At 37.4% G+C, this 25,429-nt stretch overlaps 1 protein-coding gene and 1 long non-coding RNA gene across 2 annotated transcripts in view; one reads left to right on the top strand and one right to left on the bottom strand.

Moving 5' to 3' along the window:
• LOC145941354 (netrin-1) overlaps positions 1-25,429 on the top strand; it is a 183,286-nt gene that overhangs the window by 62,733 nt on the left and 95,124 nt on the right. Inside the window, exon 2 of the mRNA XM_083047472.1 lies at positions 25,190-25,378. Within this exon, the coding sequence (XP_082903598.1) occupies positions 25,190-25,378 (189 nt within the window). The remainder of the gene's footprint in view (positions 1-25,189; positions 25,379-25,429) is intronic.
• The window catches only part of LOC145941355 (uncharacterized), a 177,861-nt gene that overhangs the window by 64,807 nt on the left and 87,625 nt on the right, over positions 1-25,429 (bottom strand). The window contains exons 3-4 of the long non-coding RNA XR_014426169.1: positions 10,587-10,771; positions 10,455-10,503 (exon numbers count right to left, since the gene is read on the bottom strand). This is a non-coding gene — a long non-coding RNA (uncharacterized LOC145941355). The remainder of the gene's footprint in view (positions 1-10,454; positions 10,504-10,586; positions 10,772-25,429) is intronic.

The following is a 25,429-nucleotide window of genomic DNA, read 5'->3' as shown; positions in this document are numbered from 1 at the left end:
CGAGACCGCCCGTTACGCTGTCCGTCCGTACGTCGCGCGTGTTTTGACTCGCAGCAGATGCGCCGCGACACGACGCGACATGGACGGCGCGTCAGCTCGAATTAAAGACGTAGGTACCCCGAACGAAATTTATAAGGGTGAGAAAAAAAGAGTAAGGGGGGAAAGAGGTAAAGAGGGCGAATCTTATAGATTTGCATCAGTCATCGAAATATTTAGAAATTTTTGACAGATACACAATGAATAAGATTTTGCTATTAAGGGGGTGAGTTCTTTACGACGTAAATTTCCTTTTCTCATTCGCATTTTCCTCCGCGATTCCAATTGCGTTCTCGGAAACACCAGATTGCGGAAACTACTTTCGACGGAGAGAGCATTTTCCGAAATATCCCGAAATAAACGGAGTCGCGCGGCGCGCATGTTAATTATGCTCTGTTGGAAAACACGCGCGCATAACGAGCCGAAACTCGTCGTATGCAATTTTATCGGAGCCGCGTAACGCGCACGTCACATCGGGCTCATCATGAGAGTTTCGTGTCGCGGGGGGGGAGGAAAAAAAATCTCGTTTTTCACGAGTTCGCCTCGGCGCAGCCCGGACGCATATTAATCGCGAGAATGCATGATGCACGTGCGCGAAATCGCTCGCGGCGCATCCGCTCAGACGTCGCCGCCTCTTCTCTCTTTCGCATTCGTCGCTCGTTTTTCTGCATTTTATTGCGGGATATCTCTCTGTATATGCCGCGATGTATACATATACACAGACAAATATGTATATCGCGGCGATCGTCTCTATGTCCGCCGTGTAGCGCGCACGTGTCGCCGATGCGCGGATAAAGAGGGTTGTCCTTCCTCTCTCTCTCCTACCTTCGGGGCCGATGGATGCACTTAGCGCCCCGGCAAAATGATTTATTCGACATTTACTCGCTAGCTTTAACTCTCATTAAAACAACCGCCGGGCGGTCCTTCGCCTCTTTTTCGTCTCTCTCTTTCCTTCGTGCATCGATATGTGCGCGCTTTCTCCCTTTTATTTTTTTCTTCCTCTCTCGATTCTCTCCTCGCCGAAAATGTGAACTTTAATATGCTACGAGGAATTTTTAAAACCTTCTGCCTAATTTTTCTCACATTTTCCATTAGTCAATATAATTAAAAAAATATATATATAATACGATATAAATTTTATGAAAAATCGAACGTTATTTACAAAATTATACGTGAAGGTAATTTATTTATTACAATTGTTTATTCGTGTAAAAAGGTAATTAAAAATCAGTAAATAATATTTAATAATAAATTATAGAGAATATATTCAAAAGTAGTAAGCTATTATTTAGTAAACTATTTTCGTCCTGCTTCTTTTGCTGAATTAATAATGCATGTTTCATAGGCGATAGAGTTTGGTTTGACGTCTCTAATTATGACACGATCCATCAATACGCCCAACATTACGTATCTAATTAACCCATATTCGATTTAGGAAATATCAATCGTCAGTTGTCGAATTATTTAAACTATGCGTTCGAATAATTAGATAATAATGAATAATGACGATCGCTCGCGCACACACATCGCGTTGCGATATTACAATTATTAATTATGCTCCGAATTACGTCGACGCATTATATACGCGACATACACACACTCGTGCGCGGCATTTGCATCTTTTGCTCGCCCTTCGAATCGCATTAACATCATATTAATTGGGTGGTAATGCAATTGCACGCGGCGACGCAATTTCACAGAGATTACGTTTACCATTAACCGACACTCGCGGTAGACACATAGCGAGTAGTAGTTATACGCTTGGTTTAATCCACCACCGGCCGGATTCGGGACGAATTCTTGCCATCTTACCGCGACTCATAAATCTTGCAAAGACGAGCAACGCGACGGGATGTGTCGGGCAAAATGTGTCGGTCCTGAAATTAGTCGCTTAATTGAAGCGTCGTCTCTCGCGTACCCTCGCGATACCCGCGGCTGCATTATTTCTCTTCTCTCCCGAAATCCTGTTCCCTTTTCCACGTCAGCTCAATGACCACCCTTCTCCCTGACACCTACCTCTTTCAATCCCGATGAATGGACTACGCTACCGAGTATATTTGATGAATTCTTTCGATTTTCCAGTTTATCCACTTAGCCGAAGAATCTTACGTACAAACAAGTTTGTCGAATCTTTGAAGATAACTTATTCAAAGCGAGTTTCTTTCTTTCTGTTAAAAGCAGTATTTTTTAAGGCTGTTTAATAAAATTTGAAATTGAAGGAGAGGATTCATCGTTACAGAATTTAATTTTTTATTAGATAGATGAAAAAAGAAAAATATATGCAATCCCCCCTAATCGCGCGTGAGAATTTTAAATGTGTCACTTAATTTTCATTCATCGCGATCAGACGTAAATTTACCGAATGATTCAACAGTCATACCTCGATGATTGTCTATTAATCTTTCAACGATCGCGCGACATAAGAGTATTATATACTCGTGGACATTGATGTTGATAATGCGATGATATCGAGGTGCGCTTTGACGCGGTCTCTATATAAGCCGGTGTGAACGAATGTGAACGATTATATTCGATCGGCGTAGTGCGCGCAAACCGAGTTATCAGACATAAATTAGTACGGCCGTTGCTTCTATCGGCCAGGATATAACACGGGTATCGCGCCCATTCATCGCTTTAATTGACGTCTATTCAGCGCGCGAGAGCCCGGCTTCTCTATATCTGCCTGCACTTTTGTTTTCTCTGTCAGCTCTCTCTAGAAATAGTCAAACACGCTTCCACTCCACGAAATCCTAAGCACACAGCGCGAAGGTACACACACGAAGCGAGCAAGCGAGCTTTCGTACACGTTGTACAAACTCGTTGGACCCGTCCGAAGGACAGTGCTATTAAAATATATCCGAAAGCGTATAAGCAGTCAGATATTGTATACGTTTGACATATCCAGACTCTAGACATCTGACATGTTTTAATAACTATGTCGCGATACCTATTTGCGCATATTTTGTTTACACTTGCATTTGAGTCACTAAAATGCATTCGAAAATATCTTTTTTCGAATTAAACTGATAAAATTTCTCAATATTGACTTCTTCTTTATAATCTACTAAAAGGATATCGAACTAAATATAATATAAAAATTGAAAATTTTTAAGATTTATATTAGACGAAAAAGATGCTACTACTATAGGCGTTGCAATCTTATTATATCATCTTTCAACATTATTTATTTGTAAACAGGAAAATCTCTCTGTATGCGATATTGAAATAATTATTATAATTTTAAATTTAATGCGAAAATTGCTTATTGCATAATAATTTATTAATTGTCGCTCTTCTCAATTAGGCTCTCGTTTATTTTCGCATTTATATTTCGAGTGTCTAGAAGCTTTATAACACTGTATGTCTAAGAACATGAGTTAAGAATTAAGAATGCATAATCGCGTACACAATCGTGTATTGTTATTCGAGGATGCAATATACATACTACATGTACATCTCGAGTGCACGCGACACGATACTTTCGTCGGACGGTAAAGAGAGAAAGAGAGAGGAATATTTACCCGATCGAGCAGCATGAAATGCTCTGATGAGATTTATGTGTACGGTGTGTGTTTTTATCGCGAGTTAACGCGCACTCTTGCAAAAACCGACGGTCACCGGGGGAAAAAGGGGTATAAATTCACAGCTGCACCTTCTAAATTCATATTTCGCGCAAAAAGAAAGGTACACACCGCGAACGCATGTCGAAATGTTTACATAATCATTTTTGGCGTTGTAATCGAGAAAACGAATGATAATCGCGCAAATGAGATATATAAATGAATAATGCGTTCTTTATAATTATCGAAAATTGTTCACGCGTTTGCTAATATTAATTCTGGCCAACGAAAATCATATTTTACGAAAATCGAGGGCGAAACGCGAGTCAATTATATTATCGATTATATTATTGGGTTGCGAACGGAATCACGAGGGAAGGATTTCCTCAGGAATTACTTGGACGATATGAGACTCGCATAAACGATGTTCACGGGTGCGTAAGAAAATCGTCATCTCCCGGGGGAGCAGAGAAATGTCTTTCAAAGATCGGGTCTTGCTGGCGTCTCGTTTCTCGATATTTCGCTCGCGGGAAGAAAGGATACTGGAAATCCTTTTGTTGATCCTCGCCGGACTGAATTACGGTCCAATTCGAGAAGGAGGGAAGGGAAGAGGGGATATATCCGCCGTCTCCTCTCTTCTCTTCGAAGGGAACTCGAGCCAGTGCCAGATTCCAGGCAATTTAACCAGCCGGTCCGCCAGGGCCATTGCGCCGCGCCGGCGAAACCAAGCACGGGGGGATAAAAGGGCGCGTTTCACCCCCTCTCTCGTTGATGTCTCTCGAAACGAGCTTGTTATTTTTTACTGCGTGGCATCGGCTTCAACATTAGTCGCAGTCAATTTTACACCGTCTTGGTCGATAAGGGGCGAGCGAGGGACGAGATCAAGGATTTACGATCCTTTTCAAAAGAAGAGGTTTCACGAGGATTATATTTTTTTGTATATTAGAATGATCGTGTCACAGTTGTGCAATTAATATTTACATTGTTGTAATTAATTTGTTAATATACCATTGTAATCTTATACTTATGATATATTAACATCGTTATGTTAAAATAAAATTATGATGAAAATGGAATTGCACGTTTCGACTGTCACTTAAGCGTACGATGTTCAATATTGCCATCCTTTTTATTGTTCATATTATTGTCAAAATGATAATTTTACAATCTCTTCTGTGTCATAAAATATAACAATGAAAGGATTAATGTATAATATGTATGATTATTTGGTACGCGATGTTTCCGAATACGGCAAACATAAATATCAATAAAATAATAAACTTGTATAATAAATATATACGGCGTATCGAAGCGTACCGTGCATTTTCTCCTTGTTGTGATTTTTTGGGAAAGCATAAAGCCAATTCTCGCTTATGAAAAATTTAATTCAAAGTTATGATCAGCGATAACTTTTATATAAATATTTAATCTTTTATAGAAATTTGAGAGTAATTGAAAAAAAGATTTTGATATCCTTTCTCTTCATTTATGAAAAATTTAATTCTTGAAAATTATATATATTATTTCAGATTTAATGCGCGCCTTGTTTCTTTTACTTTTTTAATCTAATAAATATATAAATTTTATCTACTAAATATATAAATGAAAAATATATAAAATAATCTAAAACAATGTTGTGTGATTTGTAATTCATTGTGTATAGAATAACGTTTTGTTATCTCTAAACTCCTTCCTTTATTCATGTTCAGTCGTCTATAACTCGCGAGAACCGTCAATGCCTCGACATGTTATTAAGGAACAATCGACTTTCAAACATTCAATCTCTAAGTGAAAGGAATAGCGGGACTTCTCTCCGAGAGGCATCTTGTATATCGCGGGAAACATCGCCGAACGAAACGGAGATAGTATAAAGTTGTCCCATTTCGCGTACCTTAGACGCGATAAAGAGCTGGTAGCATCCACGGTGCGCGAAACTGATGGCGGCATAAATAGATACCGTGTCCGCGGATGAAATCATTTGTAATGAGAATGGCAAACAGCCGCTGACGACGACGACGACGACGAACGACACGAGCGACCGTCATACTTGTCGCGGCATCGCCGACTATGAAAAAAGTCGTTCCAAGCTGACAGACATTCTCGTGTATATTATATATAGCACGTGGAGATACGCACGTGAGACACGTGTTCGGCATTCACGGAAATTTCGTTCCCTTCTGCTCCGAGACGATGACATCTCGAATCGATGAGAGCCGCCGTCGACGACCGGATAGGGGTCTCTCCCGAGACTCGACGATCGAGGGGATACTAGCCGCGAAGAGAATTTTTATCACGCTCGCCCAGGGAAGTTACTCTCTTCCGCGTTTACGGCTGCGGTCTTACGTACGCTTTATTATTCCGCGAAGCTCGAAATAAAATCTCGAAGCTCCGGAGCGATGTTCTCGCGGCGCGAGTTGAACATGTCGGCGCGATCGTTGGAGCGAAACGAGATCTCTTGAAAATATCGTGCGCGTTATAAAGCGCGCATTTAAGCGAAACGCGCGGCATCTCGATACATATAAATAATTCACGGAAAAATAAATATTGTATATTTATAAATGAACATGTGCAACACATAGAGCCATTTCATTTGGAATCTGAATACACGCACACACATGTGTTTTTATTACGAGTGTTTTATTATTTTTAGTTTTTGAAGAAAGTTATTGAGTTTGAGAGAATTTTACGCTATTTTGTTTCGGCAACTTTTTATGTCCTAGAATTCTATTTTCTAAAATGCATACTTTGATTTTTTTATATCTGGAAATTAAATCAAACATTATTTCTTTCTTAATTTCTCTCTCGGATCTCTCTGTTAAAACAGCTTTTCAACTTAAACATTTCTGCGTAGAATGTCTGCATAATATTGTACATTATATGATACCAACTTATTCTTTTAAGACTTTGTTCGTGAAAGTCTTTTAAAATTCTCATTAAATATCGGATTAAATTTTCCTAGGAAAAGAGTGAGAGTATATAGATATGAATTACTTGGAGCATAGTATTCTATTATATGCGGACGTGTAATTTAGAGAATTAATTGCCATGAAACAAACTGGCGAATAGGCTTCGCGATACTCTTCTCATCTTGTAAAACTGTGGCCATTATTCGCTATTAAGCTTGCAGGAAGGCGGCTTCCTTAATTCATCTCTTTCATTAGCGGTCGAAAGACTCGTTAAAAAAATCTGCTAACTTGCCGGTAAAAGGTTCAATATTTTACCGTCAACTCTCTCCGCTCAGGTCTTGATCAGGGTTTAATCCCAGAGTTCATTTAATCTGCCGGCCGCGTTCCAGTCTCGCGGGAATTTCAAAAGTTGCGCGCATCTCCTGAAAATTGGATGAAAAGCTTCGCGAGATTCTCTCGCCTCAAACTAATGTTCCGAAGTCTTTCAAACCCGACGCGAACGCTATTATAAACGGTTTACGAGCTTCGGGTTGCGCCTCTCCGTTCTTCAAATATTTACACTTAGCGCGTAATGCACTCTTCTCGACATATACGCACCTTCGTAATACTATTGGTCGGCTTTTATACTCATAAAAAGTGTCTCTTATCGTCACATGTAATTTACAGATTTTATGATTAATTTTCGATAAATTTATTTTAATGGAAATTTAATGGAACGGTATCTTTTTTTACATCTTCAAATTGTTAACTTGTTAACGTCATGTGATAATTTTTTATGAATCTCAGACAGAAATTCTGTCAAAGTAGAGTCTATTTGAAAATTAGAGAAAAATCTTTTTCTTTATTTTGAAAATTTTAAACATAATGAAACATTGTGTACCATGAAAATAATTTTCAACAGAGAACAATGCAATATGTGATATACAAATCTAATTACTCGTTTCTATCATACGACAATTGTAGCAAAAGGGAAAACCGTAAACGTTCGTAAGCACAACTAATTTTAAGGAAAATGTAATATCTGGAAACGCAAAAAGATTAAATCCTTTTAACGCCAAAATCCGACAAAACTCGTACATTTCGTAGAATATTGTAGATGCGTACCATTAAGAGGGAGAAAGAACTTTCGATCCTACAAATTTGCACAATTTCTTTTCGAACAATGCTTCTCCTTTCAAGCGAGATGAAAAGTCCGCGAGAGGAATCCTTGTTACTGCAAGGCAATTAGCAAGGTTATAATTAGGACGGTTGGTTGCAATCGTTAGCCGGCAAATCGACCATACTGCTCTAGCGTTAATGACATCGCGGCCTTCCCCTCCCCCCTTTCCTCCGCCCGATTTTCGCGCCGGCGGCTCTCCTCCTCATTAACGTCGAGCCGCGATCCCGACGCGCGGCGGCGTTAACGCCTCGTTAGCGTTTCGCGAGCGGGACGACAGGCGTTGGATAGGCGCGCGGCGCGTGCGATAATTTATTGGCTCGTAAATTTGCGCTTTCCCGAATATACACATGTGTATTACACACATACAGACCGCGATCTTCCCCGCCGAGGATGCAGGCGCGCGGCATGGCGCTTCCGTGGGCGTTTTGTCGCGAGCGGATATGTATATCGCGCCGAAGGCCCATCGGAGGACACCTACGGCGCGAACGAGAGGATAAACGTCGCGCCCGATAATATGATAAATCGGCCGGTATGCTCGTGGGAAATTATGGGATATTAGCGGCGATCGTTGGCGCGAAACGCCGAGCCTCTGTAATTTGTAACATTTTATTCGTAAACCCACGCGCGGCTCCAAGCCCGCGTTTTCCTTCGACGGGGGACTCGATAGAGCGACGAGTATATCGCGCGACGATATCGCGCTCGCGTATATCGAAACGTATCGTCGGGCTTTCACCGGGGAATGATTTGCAGCGGACGCGATGAAAACGCGCGATAAATTTCGCAGAGATACGCCCTCGTCGGCGTGCACGAATAGAGCGCACCAGTTTTGAAATAGCGGCTTCTCGCAAATCGTATATTGAATTTTTTTTTCGAATACAATGTATGCATGTGACACTATTTTTTTTTCATTTTTCTATTTTTACTTAAAATAATCGATTATGTACTTCTCGGCGCATTAAAATAGAAAGAACGTGTAGAGAGAGAGAGACTGTGTAAAAAAATTGCGGAAATTAGAATGCAACAATTTCATTTGCATCAGCATACGCTACATGAATACAAGAGTTTAAAGGATTAAGTGGAATGAGAGAAGAGACTTTTAGACATTTTCGTAGTATAAACAGAAAAGAATAAAAAACGAAATATCTCTTGAAATTACGCGGACATTACATAATTAAATTATCCTTTTTAAAGTAAAATTGTTTCTCTCTATAATATTTCTTTATATTTGTTTTTAACGCTCTTGAAGATATGTGCGACTATGAAACTTAAAATAAAACAGAGCGCGCTCGTTATTCAAGAATTGTGATTAGAAAAGTTGAATATTTCTACATTTTTATTGAAAAATCATATCCAAATTGATAAAAAAATTCTGTAAGAATGATATTTATATTTATATTTGGGCACACTGTAAATTTCAAAAATAGCTTCGCAAATAAAAGGAACTATCCTCGCCCGAAGCGAACATAACGTGGCAGTAGCGGCACAATTATGAGGTCTCCTCTATCCTTCGTGTATAATAATTTACGCGTACTCTGTAAGGCGATTTCACGCTTTCGGATTTCTAGACACAAATTCTGCGCTGCATGTTACGTGGAAACTCGTGCTACTCGCGCAAGCAACAAACGATGATTCTACGCTCCAGGACTCGATAATATCTGACATTGCCGTGGCAAGTATCTCCTCGGGATCTCTCGCGAAATCATCGTCGTTCTCTTTTCGCGACGGACTCGTCTTGCCTTATTTTAATATAAGCATAGGAACGTAGAAATCACGACAGAAGCGCGTTGGTTGTGATCAGCAAGAAGGATGGATCGAGGAGAAAGCGTGACTTTGGGTGGTCCCTCGGATATAATCGACAAAGGATAGTTACAATCAGATGAGACCGAGACGCAACTTGGGAATTGTTACAAATTGTTGGAAGATTGCGCTACGTGCTGAGTCTCGTTAATCTATACGATTTTCACAGAGAATTATTACAATAGAACTGTAATATCTCAAAAATGTATTGCGTTTATTACGTATTTTAAATCACTTACATACGTTTAGTGCAAAGTAAGTAGGAAAAGTATTTTCTTTTGGAAAAGTAGAATTAATTTTTTTCGAGGTAAAAATATTTCTCTCTATAGTCCTTTTTTAAAAAAGATATGTAAAGTCGATACTCGCATATATCGAAGTTTATTGTTGTCGCTTTTCCGCGATGCTCATTGGCTGTCAAGATTCGAGTTGTGTGCGTTATATTCGTAGCATCGAGAGGCTGTCATCGCAAGAGTTAGCAGTTTGACAGTTTGTTCAAAATAAAATTAAATAAAATAATGATATTAGTTTTAAATAAAATATTATAATACTAAACTCGATTAATATTTTTGACAAATATCAGCTGATTTCTGTCAAAAAATATTAATCGCGGATAAAATATTATAACATATTTTATTTTATTTTATTTTAAACAAACTGTTAAACTATTAATCCTCGCGATGGCAGCCTCTCGAGATATGCTACGAATATAACGCACAATGCAAATCGAAACAGTTAATCAGCATCGGAAAAGATGTAACAATACTTGCAAGAATCGACTTAAACGTGCCTTTTTTTAGGAAGGGATGTTATAATATTTTAAAATTAATATTTTTGACAATTATCAGAGCTGATTTTTGTCAAAAAATATTTAATCGCAGATAAGATATTATAACATATTATTTAAAACATATGTTACTATTTTAATATTTTCAACATATTATATATACCCCCATTACCGCCATAGAAATATTATAAAATAAACAATTTCTCACTCACCGATACGTGCAATAGCAGAGTTGTAGTACACAGCACACAGCACATTGATCTGAAAACAAAATATTCATATTATGTTATGTGTGTGTCGAATATCTCATAAACAGTTTAGAAAAAATGTTTTATTTTGCATACCTCATAGTTGCCCCGACGTCGCCCGATGCCTCCCCGGGCCTCCTCCTCCTCTCTTGGTCCATGGTAGCACTCACGACACTCGCGAAAATACAAATAATTGCGATCGCCCGACACTTTACACGGCACTCCCGACGCGCGAAACTTTATACGGCACTCCCGACACGACGCGTGAATCGCAATGCTACCTGTAACAAATAAAATACATACATATATTAGAATAATCTTATTATTTCGCATTATAACATACACAATATAAATATGTAAGCTAGAATTAACGATAAATATATCCGCGGATCGCAACACATTCGCGCGCGTGACAACAGATTAAGTTGGGTTATGTTGGCAAGAGATTTTGCATTTGATTTGAATTTTTCGCGAAATATGCGTTTCGAACAATTACGCCTACATATTAACGTTGAAATTATGATATGCGATTGATAAATATTACAATACAAAGGTTAGAAATCATTTCTAACGATTATGCTTACTAATTAATCACAGCGGGACGCAGCTCCAACTGCCTGATACTCGCGGCGTTTCGGTAATGGCCGAGGCTACAAACATCGGCAACTTCACTCTAATAACGCGCGCGCGATACTATATACATGACTTAATATTAATAATTAATTAAAACTCGAAGGAGATTCGTTCGAAAAGATATAGCTTTAAAAGATATAGAAAGAAAAAATATTAATCGAGAATAAGGTATTATATATTGTTTACAACTTATTATAACTATTTTTTAACTTTTACCATATTATTATTTTAAAATTTAATTAGCAAATTATAACATACACAATATAAATATAAATATAAATATGTAAGCTATATTTAATTAGCAAATTTTCGCTTTATTAATATTTTTTGACAGAAATCAGCTGATTAAAGCATTAATTTGCAAATTAATTTTTAAAATAATAATACGTTATAAAAATTAAAATTATATAATATATTTTAAATAATATGTTATAATACTTTAAGCTCGATTAATATTTTTGAGTTATCAGCTGATTGCTGTCAAAAAATATTAATCGAAAATAAGGTATTATAACATAATATTTACAACATATTGCTATTTTAATTTTTTATAACATTTATATTTAAAAATTTAATTAGTAAATTAACTGCTTTAATCAACTGATTTCTGTAAAAAAATATTAATCGAGTTTAAATAAACTTTATATTATTTTTTTTAAATATTATTTTTTTAATACAAAACCGAAGAATGGCGCTCGCATAACGTGCGCTTGAGTTGTTCTAATTATGTATAAATTTAATGTCTTCAATTATTTTGTGATAAAATAATAATAATAAAGTCATATATATGCACGCACCGCATATATTATGCTTTTAGATTTTGTTTTGATATAATATATTATAAATTTAATTAAAATTCTGACCAAAGATAATTAAATAAATATTTATCGTATTTTATTATTCAGCATCATTTTAGTTGAGAATATTGATTTCAGGATATTTTAATATATAGTTTATGCATGTCAAATTTACATCGTTTATAACTGACAACGATGAAATTTCGCCTCGTAACACATAGTAATCTTTGAATTGCCCGAAGCTAATTCTGAGATCAGTGGAATCAGTTCGCGCTTTGCAAATTCGCATGATTATACCTATATGATTATGACGGCGTTACGAGGTGAAAATTTTACGCTTTATAAGCCATCGCGCGCAATTTTCCGACAGTCTAATGATTACCATCAACTATCGTTAACTCTGCCATATATCATCCTAGCGAGTTCAAGATATCTAGGGCTCCTTTTCATCGATGTTAACACGTAAAACTTTAATAATCAACAAATTGGAAATTGATCGATTTCAAAAGGAATACTTAAAATATTTGTAAAATAAAATAACTATAATATTTGTAAAAGATCAATAAAATTTTATAGGTTGACTCTTTCATTTTGCGACGAATATTCGACAGATCGCAGTGCGAAAAAGCGAGGAGAGGCCTTCACACTTTTGACACATTTCGATTGATTTAAGAAAAAAAGATTAGACTGTGCATAAACGGACGAAATTCTGAATTTCGACGAACTGCTGATAGCTGACCCGAGGGTTAATTAGATCCTCGGCGAGATCTCTCCATCCCCTGACACTGTATCTCTCACGCAGCAAACTGCAATCTCTAAGACGCATTTAATTCTATATAATCATTGATCATTTTTAGAAACGCCCTGTTGATCGCGCATTGAAAATTTCTTTGCTATTAATTGCTCGGCCGAAATCGATGGATTATTCAAACATCGTTGGAATCAAATTAATTCAATATTGCGCAGTAACTTGTTTAAAAATATGTTTTACACATACTTTTATATATATGAATGGATACTTGTACATTTTAAATCTTCTAAGGGGAAAATCCAACGTAAAGTATAGTATAAATAGTTTTCATTTCAGAGTCTTGGCAGAAAATTCAGAATATAATTCTCTCAAAATATTTGTCTATCCCGTTTCTCCTCTTTCTCCCCTGCATTTAATAACATATTTTTCGCAAGTTCAATAACATTTATTGTTTTTCCAGCGATATTTTCGCGAAAATTACTTTATAAACAAATGCCGCAACTGTCAGAACCATAATTATTTTAATAAACTTCTCATATATTGTAATACAATATTTCACATAAATATATTTATCGAAACTCGAATCTACAATCTCGTTTAAAATATAAAATATTTCTCAAATTTTGTTTTCACAATAACAAAGTATTTTATAAAACTAACAACTCTGATTTAAAAAAAAAACAAGTGAGCACTGAACTTTTAAAATATCAATGACAAAAATTCTATACATTCTTCGACGATAAATAAAATATTTCATCTTCATTATTTTCATCTTCATTAGAAACACCGTTATTTCGAATATGTTAAATCTTTTTAAAAGTTCATCTCCGATAGAAACTTTAACAGATTAATGAGAAACGCGCGGCTTCAAGGGTCCCCTCGATCGGAATTTCTCCCACTCTCACGAACGAAAGGATCTCCATTAGATTTGAGCTCGTTAGAGAGACCGGACAGACGACATGACGTGTGTTTCATGCTCGAAGCTACCAGACATTGAAACGTCGCGAGAGGCTTGTCTATCCGTTTGAGTTTCAAAGGCGGCTCGCCGACCCGAAGTCAGGTATCATCGATCGCGTTCGAAGAGTTGATTGCCAGCTGTATTGATAAGATCTGACACGGACGCTCGAGTTTTCGAAGCCGGCCTCGATAGGTCACGAACTCTACGGCTAACTCGCGCGATGCGATGGCTACATAACTAACAACAAGCGTGAGCAACGTGCGTGCCAACTTTTTCGAAACTAAGTTACATTAGTGTATATGCGATGACGCTGCCGGATAATTAACGCGCTTTTACGAGTATATCATTTAGGTGGATATGTTCTTTCGCGCAAACAGCTATTTAAAATATTTTTACGGATTATTCTCGAATTTTACGACGTAATTATGTTATTGCGAAATTTTTTCATTTAGTTAGTTACACTGCGAATAAAAAATACATATACTCAGAACCATTAGCTATTTTTTGAGATATCATATAATTGAAGATACACACTAATTTAAGAATTTGGGATTTTAATGGCAAGAGACATAATGATAGTTATGGAATTATTGAAGGTTAATAATTATAAGATTTTGAAGAATTAAAAGTCTGTAGGATATAATAAAATATAATGTTTAGTTAACGAACTAGATTTTAACTTAACAGGAATTTAATTTAAGATTATTTATCAAGTTAATCAGAGCTGCAAATTAAATATTTACCTTAATTGATGATTAAATTGTATTAATTTATAGAAATACAAGAGAAGCAATTACCGATCATATAACTTATTTAGAATATACATGTGGGAATGAAATAAATACAGATCATTGCAGAAATTTCTCGCAATAGATCGGTAGCGAAACTAATTTGTTTCTCGGACATACTTTGGCTGTCTTAACAAAAATTAATGAAATAAAATAATAAAAGCAACAGAGATTTACTCCGATTAAGACTCGTCTCTTTCTCTCTCGAAATTTGCGTAAAACGCGGCGTGATAGAAATCACACGCTTGTGCATCGAAACCGTAAACGAAACAAACTGCGCAACACGTCGTAATTTATAAGTTGACATCTTGCATCCTGAGAAAAAGAGAAGGGAAACGGTTATAAAAAATATAGTATAATCTGCGCGGCGCGCGAGCCGTCTCGATCGATCGTTAATCTCGATCCTTCGTCTCGCGGGAATAATACGACCGTCTTAAATCAGCAGAAACGGCGTCTTCTTTAACGGCTAACAAGTCAAGAGGTAGATATTTTATCTGGAAATAAATAGGGGATTTGTGAAAGTTGGCCTTTTTTTGTTGAGATTCCTTTGAAGAGGAAAAACGCATCATTTACTTTGCGTGCTGTTGTAATTTTCTTCAATTTAGATGAGTCATTTATTCTCTGGCGGACAAGAGAGAGATTAAATATACAGAAAACGCAATAGAAAAAAATTAACATTATATATATTTTTTGAAACAATTAATTTTAGCGTAAAAAACCCAATTTAACCAGAATCTCCCTCCATTTGTCTCTCACATATCTTCTATCACGACAATCGTTTTGTACGTTCTATACATATTAGGGGAGAAATGTGTTTCAGCGGAGTAAAGTCGAGGCGTGCCCTCGCCTCGTTTCATTACTCGCGTCATTATTACCCGAGACAGGGAGGATGTAACTAGATCAATTAGCCTCACGAAGATCCGCTCTCTCGTACGTGCTCTCTCGTACGTAATGCGCGTCGTAAGTGTGTCGAAAGTGCGACACGCGGTAGCGGTGGCACGCATCCCGTCGAAATCGAATTAGGCTTCGCGGCGCGCACGCTATCCAGCAGCCTCTCGTCTCTACGGCGAGAAGGTGAGACAGAGGATACGAAGGTGCGCGCGCGAACTAATCCATTTAAAGTCTGTCCCCTAAGTGCACGAGGCGCGGGACTCTGCGAGGCGACGTGAATCTCTCGTAACGTGAAACGCGCGCGACACGGACGCGTCCCGCCGGGGTACAATGGACCTCATTACACGGCGTATCGTATAAGATCTCGAAAATGGCTCGGTAATTGAAGAGACGCGCGTTTAGGTCTCCGCTAAAAGCAACCCACGGATCCATCTTCGAAGAAGCTGAGAGCGCCTCGCCCACGATCAAATTACCCTCTTCCCTCATGTGACCGCGGCATCAATGAGCAATTGTGACCTTCGACATTAGGCTTGCGCTTGAGAATCGAACCGCTGAATATGTACACAAGTATCGGAAGTCAAGTGTCGTATTGTTCTAAGCTAAGGAGATAATACGGAGTACAGGTTTATTTTTTCTCCAGCATCAATGTAATTGTCGAAAGTGTGAATTTTAATAAATTATGTTATTTAAAAAATATGCATTCAGAAAGTAGGATATTGATTTGTCGTGTAAAAAATTAGAAACTCTCTAATTAAAACTGGATAAAAGTATTAAAATGTGAGACATAAAAGTTGCTCTTCTGCTAATCTATTGGATTAAAAATCTCAAAGCTGAGAATTAAAAATTCGCGAGAGACTGCAACATCCAAATTAATTGTCAATTTTTTATCGAAAAGATTGCTGATTTCTCAGAAATTGCTCAAGAAATTCATATATAAAAATAATTTTGTAAAATTCTCCAATCAAATGCAACATGCAGGCTCGTGTATTATCTGTATATGTAGATGAACGCGCGATATTTAATTTCAATCGGGCAATGCCGGAGAAATTTTACGATCCTGTGGAACATCGCGAAAGATTGTGCAAAGGGTCATACGCGAATCCGGCGACCACCCGGATGTTTCATACGAGGAGCGCGATTACGATAATCGCGTCGATGTATCTGTTCGTGGCACGAAAATTAGCTCGTAATTTCAGTACAGGTGTTCCTTATACTCGTCCATTGGCGGATCATCCCACGCGAAACTTTCGATGGAGAAGAGACTCGCACACACCGTGGTATATTAATAACCGCAATCGTTTCTCCCTCTTTGGTCGTGTTATTCGCGGAGGAGATCTCGCGCACACACATACATATATAAAGAACCCGACCCACAGGCGTGGCAAAGGTCCTCTTAAACGGATATTAATTAGCGACAGCCGTTACCCGAACGCACAATAGCTTGGGCAAAAGGATCAATAAAACGGATGATTGAATTATGTACGCACTCGAGGAGGGACAATCGTTACTTGTCCATATGGGCGATGATGATCGGATGCAGAAAGCATGCGTTGTTGTTCTTTATTTTCGACTGTATATTATATCACGAGCCTTTTAAAGCAGAGTTTTATTAATAATTATAGTATGAGTATTTTATGTCTGTGGGGATCTTAAATTGTCTAAATTCATACTTTAAGATATATTAAGATATTAAAAAAAATAATTACTTTACGATATTAAAAAAATTAATTAATTAATCATCGATTGAATTTTTATTAAGCGAAAGTCAAAATGTCAAACTCGTCAAAGAATATGAATCTATATGTAATCCGCGACTGACTTTGCTGCACATCCCGTATGAAAGCAATGTTAAAATCAATTTTCTTAATTATGTTCGTAATCGTGTCTTGTTAATCATGACTCCCAAAATTGTTTTCTTACAGACCGCTGCTACACTGCAAATTATATAATAATACTCGAAGCATTATTCCCGGCACGTCCCGACGACATATTAATCCTGGTGTCATTTCGAGCGACGAAAAAGCACGACACAGCGTGCTAATTTGCATGATCGCGCGAAAACGAGACAAATTAAGCGCTCCTTCTTGGCTAGCTCAATTTGTATCCACGAATTTCGCACAAAATTTGTGACAAAGTCGCTCGGTCCAAGGAGAAGCGTCTTCTTTATCTTCTCGTTCTTTCTCTTTCTACTTCCCTTTCTCTCACTGTCCCTTTTTTGCGCAGCGCATGTAATGTTCTTGGGGAAAAAGGGCCCGTGACGAAGAGGGGAAAGGAACGAGGACGCTCTTAATTAATTATTCTGGAGGCGTCGCGCCGCTCAAAATTAAAATCGGTTCATTAAGCGGCGCTACGTGGAATTTTTTCCTAAACCGACCGGGACAAGGGGGCGGGAAGCGACGACGGCTACCGGTTTTCTACCTTCGTGAAGGAAGGAAGGGCTACGTTTGGACGAAGCGGGGGATTCAACTCGCTCGTTTGTTCGGATCGGCAAAGCATCTATTGCCCCCCCGTCAAGTCTTTGGCCTTAATGGCCCCGACGAGGCCGCGACGCTTTTTATCCCCTCGCGCGCAATAAATGACTCGTTAACGATCGCGCTCGCGAGGAATAATCGAAACTCTCTCTTGATTGACGCCGCGCGTCGTTTTTTACTTTTTACGACAGCAGCATCGGGAAACGCATTTAAGAACGTATAACGGAGTCGTATACGGTAACTTACTGCAGTCGATGGTGTCATTATTTAGTTACGGCTGTACAAAATTCTCGCGGAAGAGGCGAATAAGTATTAAGTTCCGCCGATTATATACCGCGCAAGGCGAGACCCATCGCGCATATTTTACGCTTAGCTATTCTGATGTAAATCAGTTGAAGAGTCGCGTCTCTTAGACGTGTGAGACGTTTCACAATGAGTGCTTCGGAATTCCGTCGGTGTGTGTGGCCAAGGAGAAAGTTGTAAAAATTCCCTTTTCTTTTTATACATTTTCTCTCTATTAAATATAAATCAAACTAATCTGAAATAATTCATTACACGCATTGCGTGAACCAAAATTCGATGCATGGGAAAAAAGTTAGCTATTTTAATTATTTAATTAGATAACATCTTTATAGAAAATAAAATCGTTGTTGCATAAAGCGATATTCATTAGTCACTCGCTGTGTATATATGAAACACACATAGCACTGCTTGTTTGATCAAGATGTCCCATTAGAAATCTCGTACAGACATCTTTTTGGCTGATCGATTCGTAATTACGATACTGACGATTACGATACGAATCTAAAATAAGTTTCAATCACGCAGCGTTCTATAACAGGAATACACGCGCGGGAAAACTGCTTCGCTGGAATAATAACGATTGAAATATGTCTATAAGACTTAACTCGCGCGCTCACATCTGCTACGCGGCCGAGCGCTGCAATTTTGTAATAAACTTATCGGGTTGATGCGATAATTATCGCGCATCTGGCAAGGCCGATTTGCGTGATTACCGAGAGTAATCCGCGAAAGGGAGGGAAAGGGGGTTCAGGGGCGGGTAGGAACGGAAACCGGGATGGAGCACCTGTAGGCGCGGGATAACTTCTCGAACGCGCGGTCTGCGTTATCTATGGTTCGGGGCCGGCGTGGGTTCCGACCGCAAATGATGGGATAAAAGGGTCCTCGGCACGACAGGATGCAATTACGGCTTTACGTAGCATTACGGAGAGGCATCACCGAGAAAGAGAGAGAGAGAGAGAGAAAGACGCCTCAGACACCGCTGCGGCGACTCCATTTAAAGTTTGAGTGAGACTTAAATTAAAATCCATCTCGTAACGATTACGCGCGCGGTGACATTCACACGATAAATTTCCACTTAGACGATGATGTACTTTCGCGTCACCTTGAACTCGCTCTTCGCTACTTTCTTCGGAAAATATGAATTTTCCCGTATGTCATTTTACAACAAGTTGTTTGCTATATTAATGCTGAATTTTTTCTATTATTTGAACGTGATATATTTATTAGGTTTTAAATTCCACGGAAAAGAAAAAATATATAAGGATATTGTCGGGGGCAATCGAGATATATTCCGGTGTAGACGTCGAGAGAAATCGTGTCGATCATACTCAATTACCTAAACGAACGCTTTTCGTTACATTTCAAGATTTCAGAATGGAATTCCAAGCACGTAGTACCGCGCACTGTACTAATAAAAGAGCCTAGCATACCTGAATGTGTTGGCGAAGCGCTCGAGGTGTACGAATCGGCTGTTCGCTTGCGGCACTGGAATTCTTCCTGTTGCGAGATGAGAAAAAGAAGCTGAGAGAAATGCGCGGAGAACTTTCAGCAGCTTGCTACTCGTATCTTGCTATTCTCTCTTTCTTTCCGCAAATTCGGTTAGTAAAAGAGTCCAGCATATTTGAAAGTAAAATAATAATTTACATGAAATTTTTTTATTAATATGATTAATGCGCACGATATAATAATTAAATGAATTATTCATAGTTGTATTTTTAACATCGAATTAATTAAATGATTATCTTTTTATAATATTCTATTAAAAAACGAATGTGCGCGCCGATGTATCTAGATTATATTTCTTTTTATTTTCTACTAGACGCTAGGTCCATTTCGACGTGATAAAAAACGGGGCAGCAATTTTCTCTCCACTATATTAGATCAATCCCGCAGGCGTATTTGTCTAACCGCAAATATGGGTTCGAAATATTTTTCAAAGAAATCACACGTAATCGACCTGCTCGAGCTCGAGAAGAAAGTTCATCATGGGATTATTTACTGACAATCGAGCGAGTTATCTCAATGAAGTGATTTACTTTCCACGAAACTTTATATGCAAACAATAATGTTATATTTTTTTAATTAGGGATGATAAGAGGGGAGGGGGAATTCTGATTAATTTAATTTAATTAAAGAAAGTTGAATTTTTTTATTAAAATTATACGAGCATAAATGTTAAAAATTAGATTAAAGATGTCTGTCGTTGCATGTTTAAAACGAAACGAAACAACAAACTAGGCTTTCCTGACAAAAGCCAGATCAGATATCTACTCGCGTTTCCGCGATATTTTTTTCTTTTCCGAGACGAGAGGCAGATCATCCCTTGCGATTGGTTTTATCGTTTTCTCTCCTATAAAATAATAATAAATTCGGAATTCGGATAAAATTCGGAAAAGAGCGCGTCTCTTCTCGTTGGAGCGAAATATTCCAAAACGAGTTTCACGCATTTCAGAACTGAAAATAAAACGATATATGCGCGACAGAAACAAGATTGAAAGATATTAAAAATCTCTGAATGAAATCCAATAGTAGAATAAAAAAAAACAACACGCTATTTGATATCTCGAGATTGAAAATAATTTTAGTGGTAAGTTGGTTTAAAAAAGTGCTTTTATCATTTTGTTTAAACGGAAAATAATTATAAAAAAGAAGAACTTTTAAAATAATAAAAACAAATTTTTTTACAAAATTTTTAAAAGAAAGTTTTTGTTTTTTTCTACTCTTTTTTTATATATTTTATTAATATAATTGTTTTCAGATATACTGATTTAAATAAAAGTAATATTACTAATAGAAAAATGTTTTAACAATATTGATAATATTATATATATGCCTAATATATTATATGTATATAATACTATTATCTCTTACTTTCTTACTATAAACATTTTATGAGATAATAAAATCTTTTGAGAAAATTGACTTCCTCTTTTCTGTCTGACAATGAGAGGGAAATAAAAAAAAATGCTACTAAATTTAATCATATAGCATATCCCGCAAAGAATTTAATTTATTTGAGATAGGTTTAGAGTTTCAGTGTTTACTTTAGTAACACTTTATTTTCCTGCAATTATGTTGATTTATGAGAGCCGTAAAAATCAAGCTACATCGAAATTATTATTATACAAGTCGTGAGATTCAGTCAGGGTTAATTAATATCGGCGGCCCATAGGTCCGAAAACGCTCTAATTCGCCCTTAAGTGCCGGCGGTAAACGCCGGAGGACTCACTGATACTACTTCGATTAATCGCTAATTGCGGCGATCATCTTTACGAAAACAACTCCGGGCACTGACGTGGACCAGCTACGGCTTAATAACAGAAACCGATCGTGAAATTTCATACGGTGGCTGAGCGTCGTTATTAACTATCGGGAGGTTATTATCCGATCGATCCGATACACCATAGCGGTCAACTTGGATTCAGCAACATTCTTATCCATCGATCAAACCTTGCGCTTCGCACAAGTTGAATTCCCATAAATCACACTAGCCAAGATTTCCGCTGGCTCGCAATGAAAGCATTAAGAAAATGCTATCGATCTCTTGAGCTTAATAAACTCGATCGAGTATTGCTTTTACATAGTTGTTGAATGTAACAATGTTCAATTAATCAATACGGTTATAAATAAGGAGGCGATTATATATTTTGTAAAGTATTTCAAGACAGGGTAAATATTTTATAAATATATATAGCGATACGGTTAAAAAAAATTTATATTCTATTGAAGAAAACGTGAACATTTCGGAAACAATAATTTTGAAAAAATATTGAAGTGCGATTGAGACTTAAAAACACATCAGTTTCCCATATCTCATTTCCGGTAGACAAACGAACTGGTAACGAGAAGATATAGAAGAGCATACAAGGCTATAAATTGAATCGGACGAATTGAAAGAAACAAGCATCCGCTCGTGATGATTTGTCCGGAAGCAATAGATTGTCTCGTATCTTGTGTTTCAGTCAGTTTGCTCAACGCGAAATGCTTTAGCGATAGGAACTTTTTTTTAAAATCATTTTCCACATAAGAATGGAATTAGATAAAATAAATGAGAGATAGTGCTACATATATACAAGAGCAAATGTTACTTCATATTTTGGTAAATATATGTACTGCCATTTTGTCAAAAAATCTACTCAATTAACGACTTTAAAAATATATAATTCTCAATATCATCATTTTTTTTTAATTATACTCTTTGACTAATTGAATAGATCTTGGCTTTTTTTTCATTTTTAATCGACTAATATTTCAACCTTAATTATACGCTTGTTATTTTAAATGAAAGTAAAACCTTGCTTTTTCCCTCTCTTGTCGGTTAATCGATTAAAGCGTACTAATTTGCGCGGGGCATAAATCACGACAGCAATTCTCTAAGCAGAATACAGCGACGTCAGCATCCAAGAGAGAGAGAGAGAGAGAGAGAGAGAGAGAGAGAGGAGGACAAAGAGCTCGCCGAGAAAAAGGATCGTAGTAACGAGTGTCGCGAGCAGAAAATAAGGCACGCTTCTCCCAGTTCAAGACACGCGGGATTATTGGGTCGAGAGAGTCGTCTACGAAAGGAGGGTGGAGATCGTTAAAACTGCAAGCTCCACGTTGATTTCACCCCTGGCATCTACACCGCATTTCCCTTCTTTTTTCGCGTTTTCAATTATTCCGTTATATTTTCAAGATGTGAAATAGGCCGGTCGATTCTCGAAGAGCAGAGGAAGTTACGGCACGATTCTTGTACCGGAATGCTTTCTTCAGCATCTCGAGAATTCAGTGCGCGAGCGACCGATGTGTCGGAAATGAAATTATTGAAACATACCAACGTTAGTAAATTTTTCTCGATAAATTCATCGAAAATTAAAATTACATATACATATATTACAGAAATGTGAATTTGACGAGAAAGGTTTAATAAAAAATGAGAAGCAAGTTAGCAATATAAAGTTTGAGTGGCGGAAAAGAATCCTCATAATCGTGTTATATTGCGTTTCGCGAGCGTAATTATATTTCCGAGAATATCTTTGTGTAATTTATTGCTTAACGAATAAGAGAACTCCTATGCATTATCTTTTTTGTACTAATGAACTAACTTTGAAAGAAAGTTTGAAAGAAACTTGTACGCGCGCATATACACACATATACATACGCAGCAAGATTCACGAGCTGAAAACACTTAATCCTTGTAGAACGAAGAGCACCTATAGATACTATTCTAAAACTTTTAATTTCACAAGTATTATCTTTGTGTGTACATACAATATAAAGTTTTAACATTCTTTATAGATATTATAACTTAATCAATAATATATCTCCACATGATAGTGTGAACTTCGATAATTACTTAAATCTGTTAATTGTTCTTGACATGGGAACCATTTTGGTACGGATTGGCAGATTAATCTCACAATCATATTTTTCCATATAAAAATAATAAATTTGTCGAGCTTTTTTTCTCTTTCAAATTCCATTTAAATTCAAACATTAAACAGATTTGAAACGGAAGTATAGTTCAATCTCCACATCAATCGCACACACATGTAACTATCTTTTGTTACATATAAAAAGTGATTTTAAGTGTGAAATATACCGTAAAAATATTTTTTACCTGAAATAAAAAAAAATAGATTCAAACTTTAGATTGTGAACTATTTTAGAGATATATATATGTGCAAAAAATAAAATTTTTTTTTATTAATTTGCGGATTGCCAAAGGAAATTTAATAGATTTGTCAAAAAAGTTTCCATCTATTGAAATTTGAAAGTCACAGAGTTTTAAATCTCTCCAATTACGAATCACCGAAACTGCCTTGTCGGATCAGGTTGGCAACGCGAGGAGGAGGATCCGGAATGACTGGACGGAGAGAAGTCGAGGACCGTCGTCCGATAACGAAGACGACCCCCTCGAGACCGCGTTCCTTCCACGGATCGGATGAATAAACTCGGGACTAATTACCGCGATAAGTACGGAAGGAGCCCCGGCACGCTTCGTTGTTCCACGAAACTCCGTAATATTAACGAGCTGCGGCTGCGTGCCACGACGCTTCGATGCTTCAATCGCAGGGAATACCTGAAATGTCTACCCGCAGTTACCGAGATAATATGTATGGGCGTCGCACTTGCGCTAGGCGTTTATTACCTCGCAGTAATGCGTAATTAAAGTAGGATGGATGGCATTTAAGGCATACCGATTCCGACGCTGGTGGGTGTATCGCTGTCTGTTGAAAGAACGTTGTGATTTAACCGAGCACGACGTTTATTAATCGATTCGCATGCGTTTATTCATATGCAGCTATATGCCTCGTTTCCAAGCAATCATTCATACTTGCATAAGTAAACTTAGATATTTAAGTTTCTATTTGCATCGCGGGAGAAAAGAGTAACTGAAATCAATCACTTCGAGGGATAAGTGAACTTTTAAAATCTTTCTGTGCCTCTCGTTCTTTCTTCACAAATTTATGGGAAAACATGAAAAAATGTAGATTCTTTAATTGAGTGAGATTGTTAAAATTTTTTAATTAATGTCTCATATGTATATGAAAAATATATATCTCTTTTCCTAATTTTGACTAAAAGTAGGTATATATTTTTTATGTTCCATATAAATTATGTTTTAAATAAAATTGTCTTAATTATTTCGCGTTAAAGCTTTGTATAGATTATAGATGTAAGGCCTTGTATAGATTATATCATTTTTGTAGTATTTTTTCCCGGTATGTCTGAGAAAGCATCACGCGAAAAATGCAAAATATAATACACACTGACCTCCTTCATATCCTCGCTTTAAAAAAGAGATAAAAATATGTGCTTCAACGTTATTATTCTCACACGCAACACGTAGGTTGAATATAATGAAGGAGAGATTTCTTTTCTCAAAATAATTGCGGCTGCGTCGAACTCTAATTACGATTACGGCATTCTAATGACGATAATGCCGGACGATTAATGTAGGATTGCAGAGGGTAAAAAAAAATCACGCGCATGCGAGAGGGAGAGGAAGACATAAAAAAAAAAAAAAAAAAAAAGGAGAAGAATTGAAGAAAAACGGTAGAGTCATAAAATAATGTTGCGTCTCGTGTCTCGCTCGCCGACTAAAATTACTCGCGTTACCTGTTTCAGTGTGCAACTGCAACCTCCACGCGAGAAAGTGTAGATTCAACATGGAGCTGTACAAGCTGTCGGGCCGTGTCAGCGGAGGCGTTTGTCTGCAGTGCCGGCATTTTACGGCAGGAAGGCACTGTCATTACTGCCGCGAAGGTTACTACAGGGACCCGGCCAGACCGATCACGCATCGCAAGGCCTGCAAACGTAAGTGCCCCCCGACCAGCAATTACATGTAAATCCAACAAAGACATACTA

The sequence above is a fragment of the Prenolepis imparis genome, unplaced genomic scaffold, assembly GCF_030444845.1.
Source record: "Prenolepis imparis isolate NDT839.2.m4 unplaced genomic scaffold, iyPreImpa1.0 SCAF_10, whole genome shotgun sequence".
NCBI lineage: Eukaryota > Metazoa > Arthropoda > Insecta > Hymenoptera > Formicidae > Prenolepis > Prenolepis imparis.
Note: the sequence above shows the minus strand (reverse complement) of the source record. Positions and strands in the feature narration are given on the sequence as shown.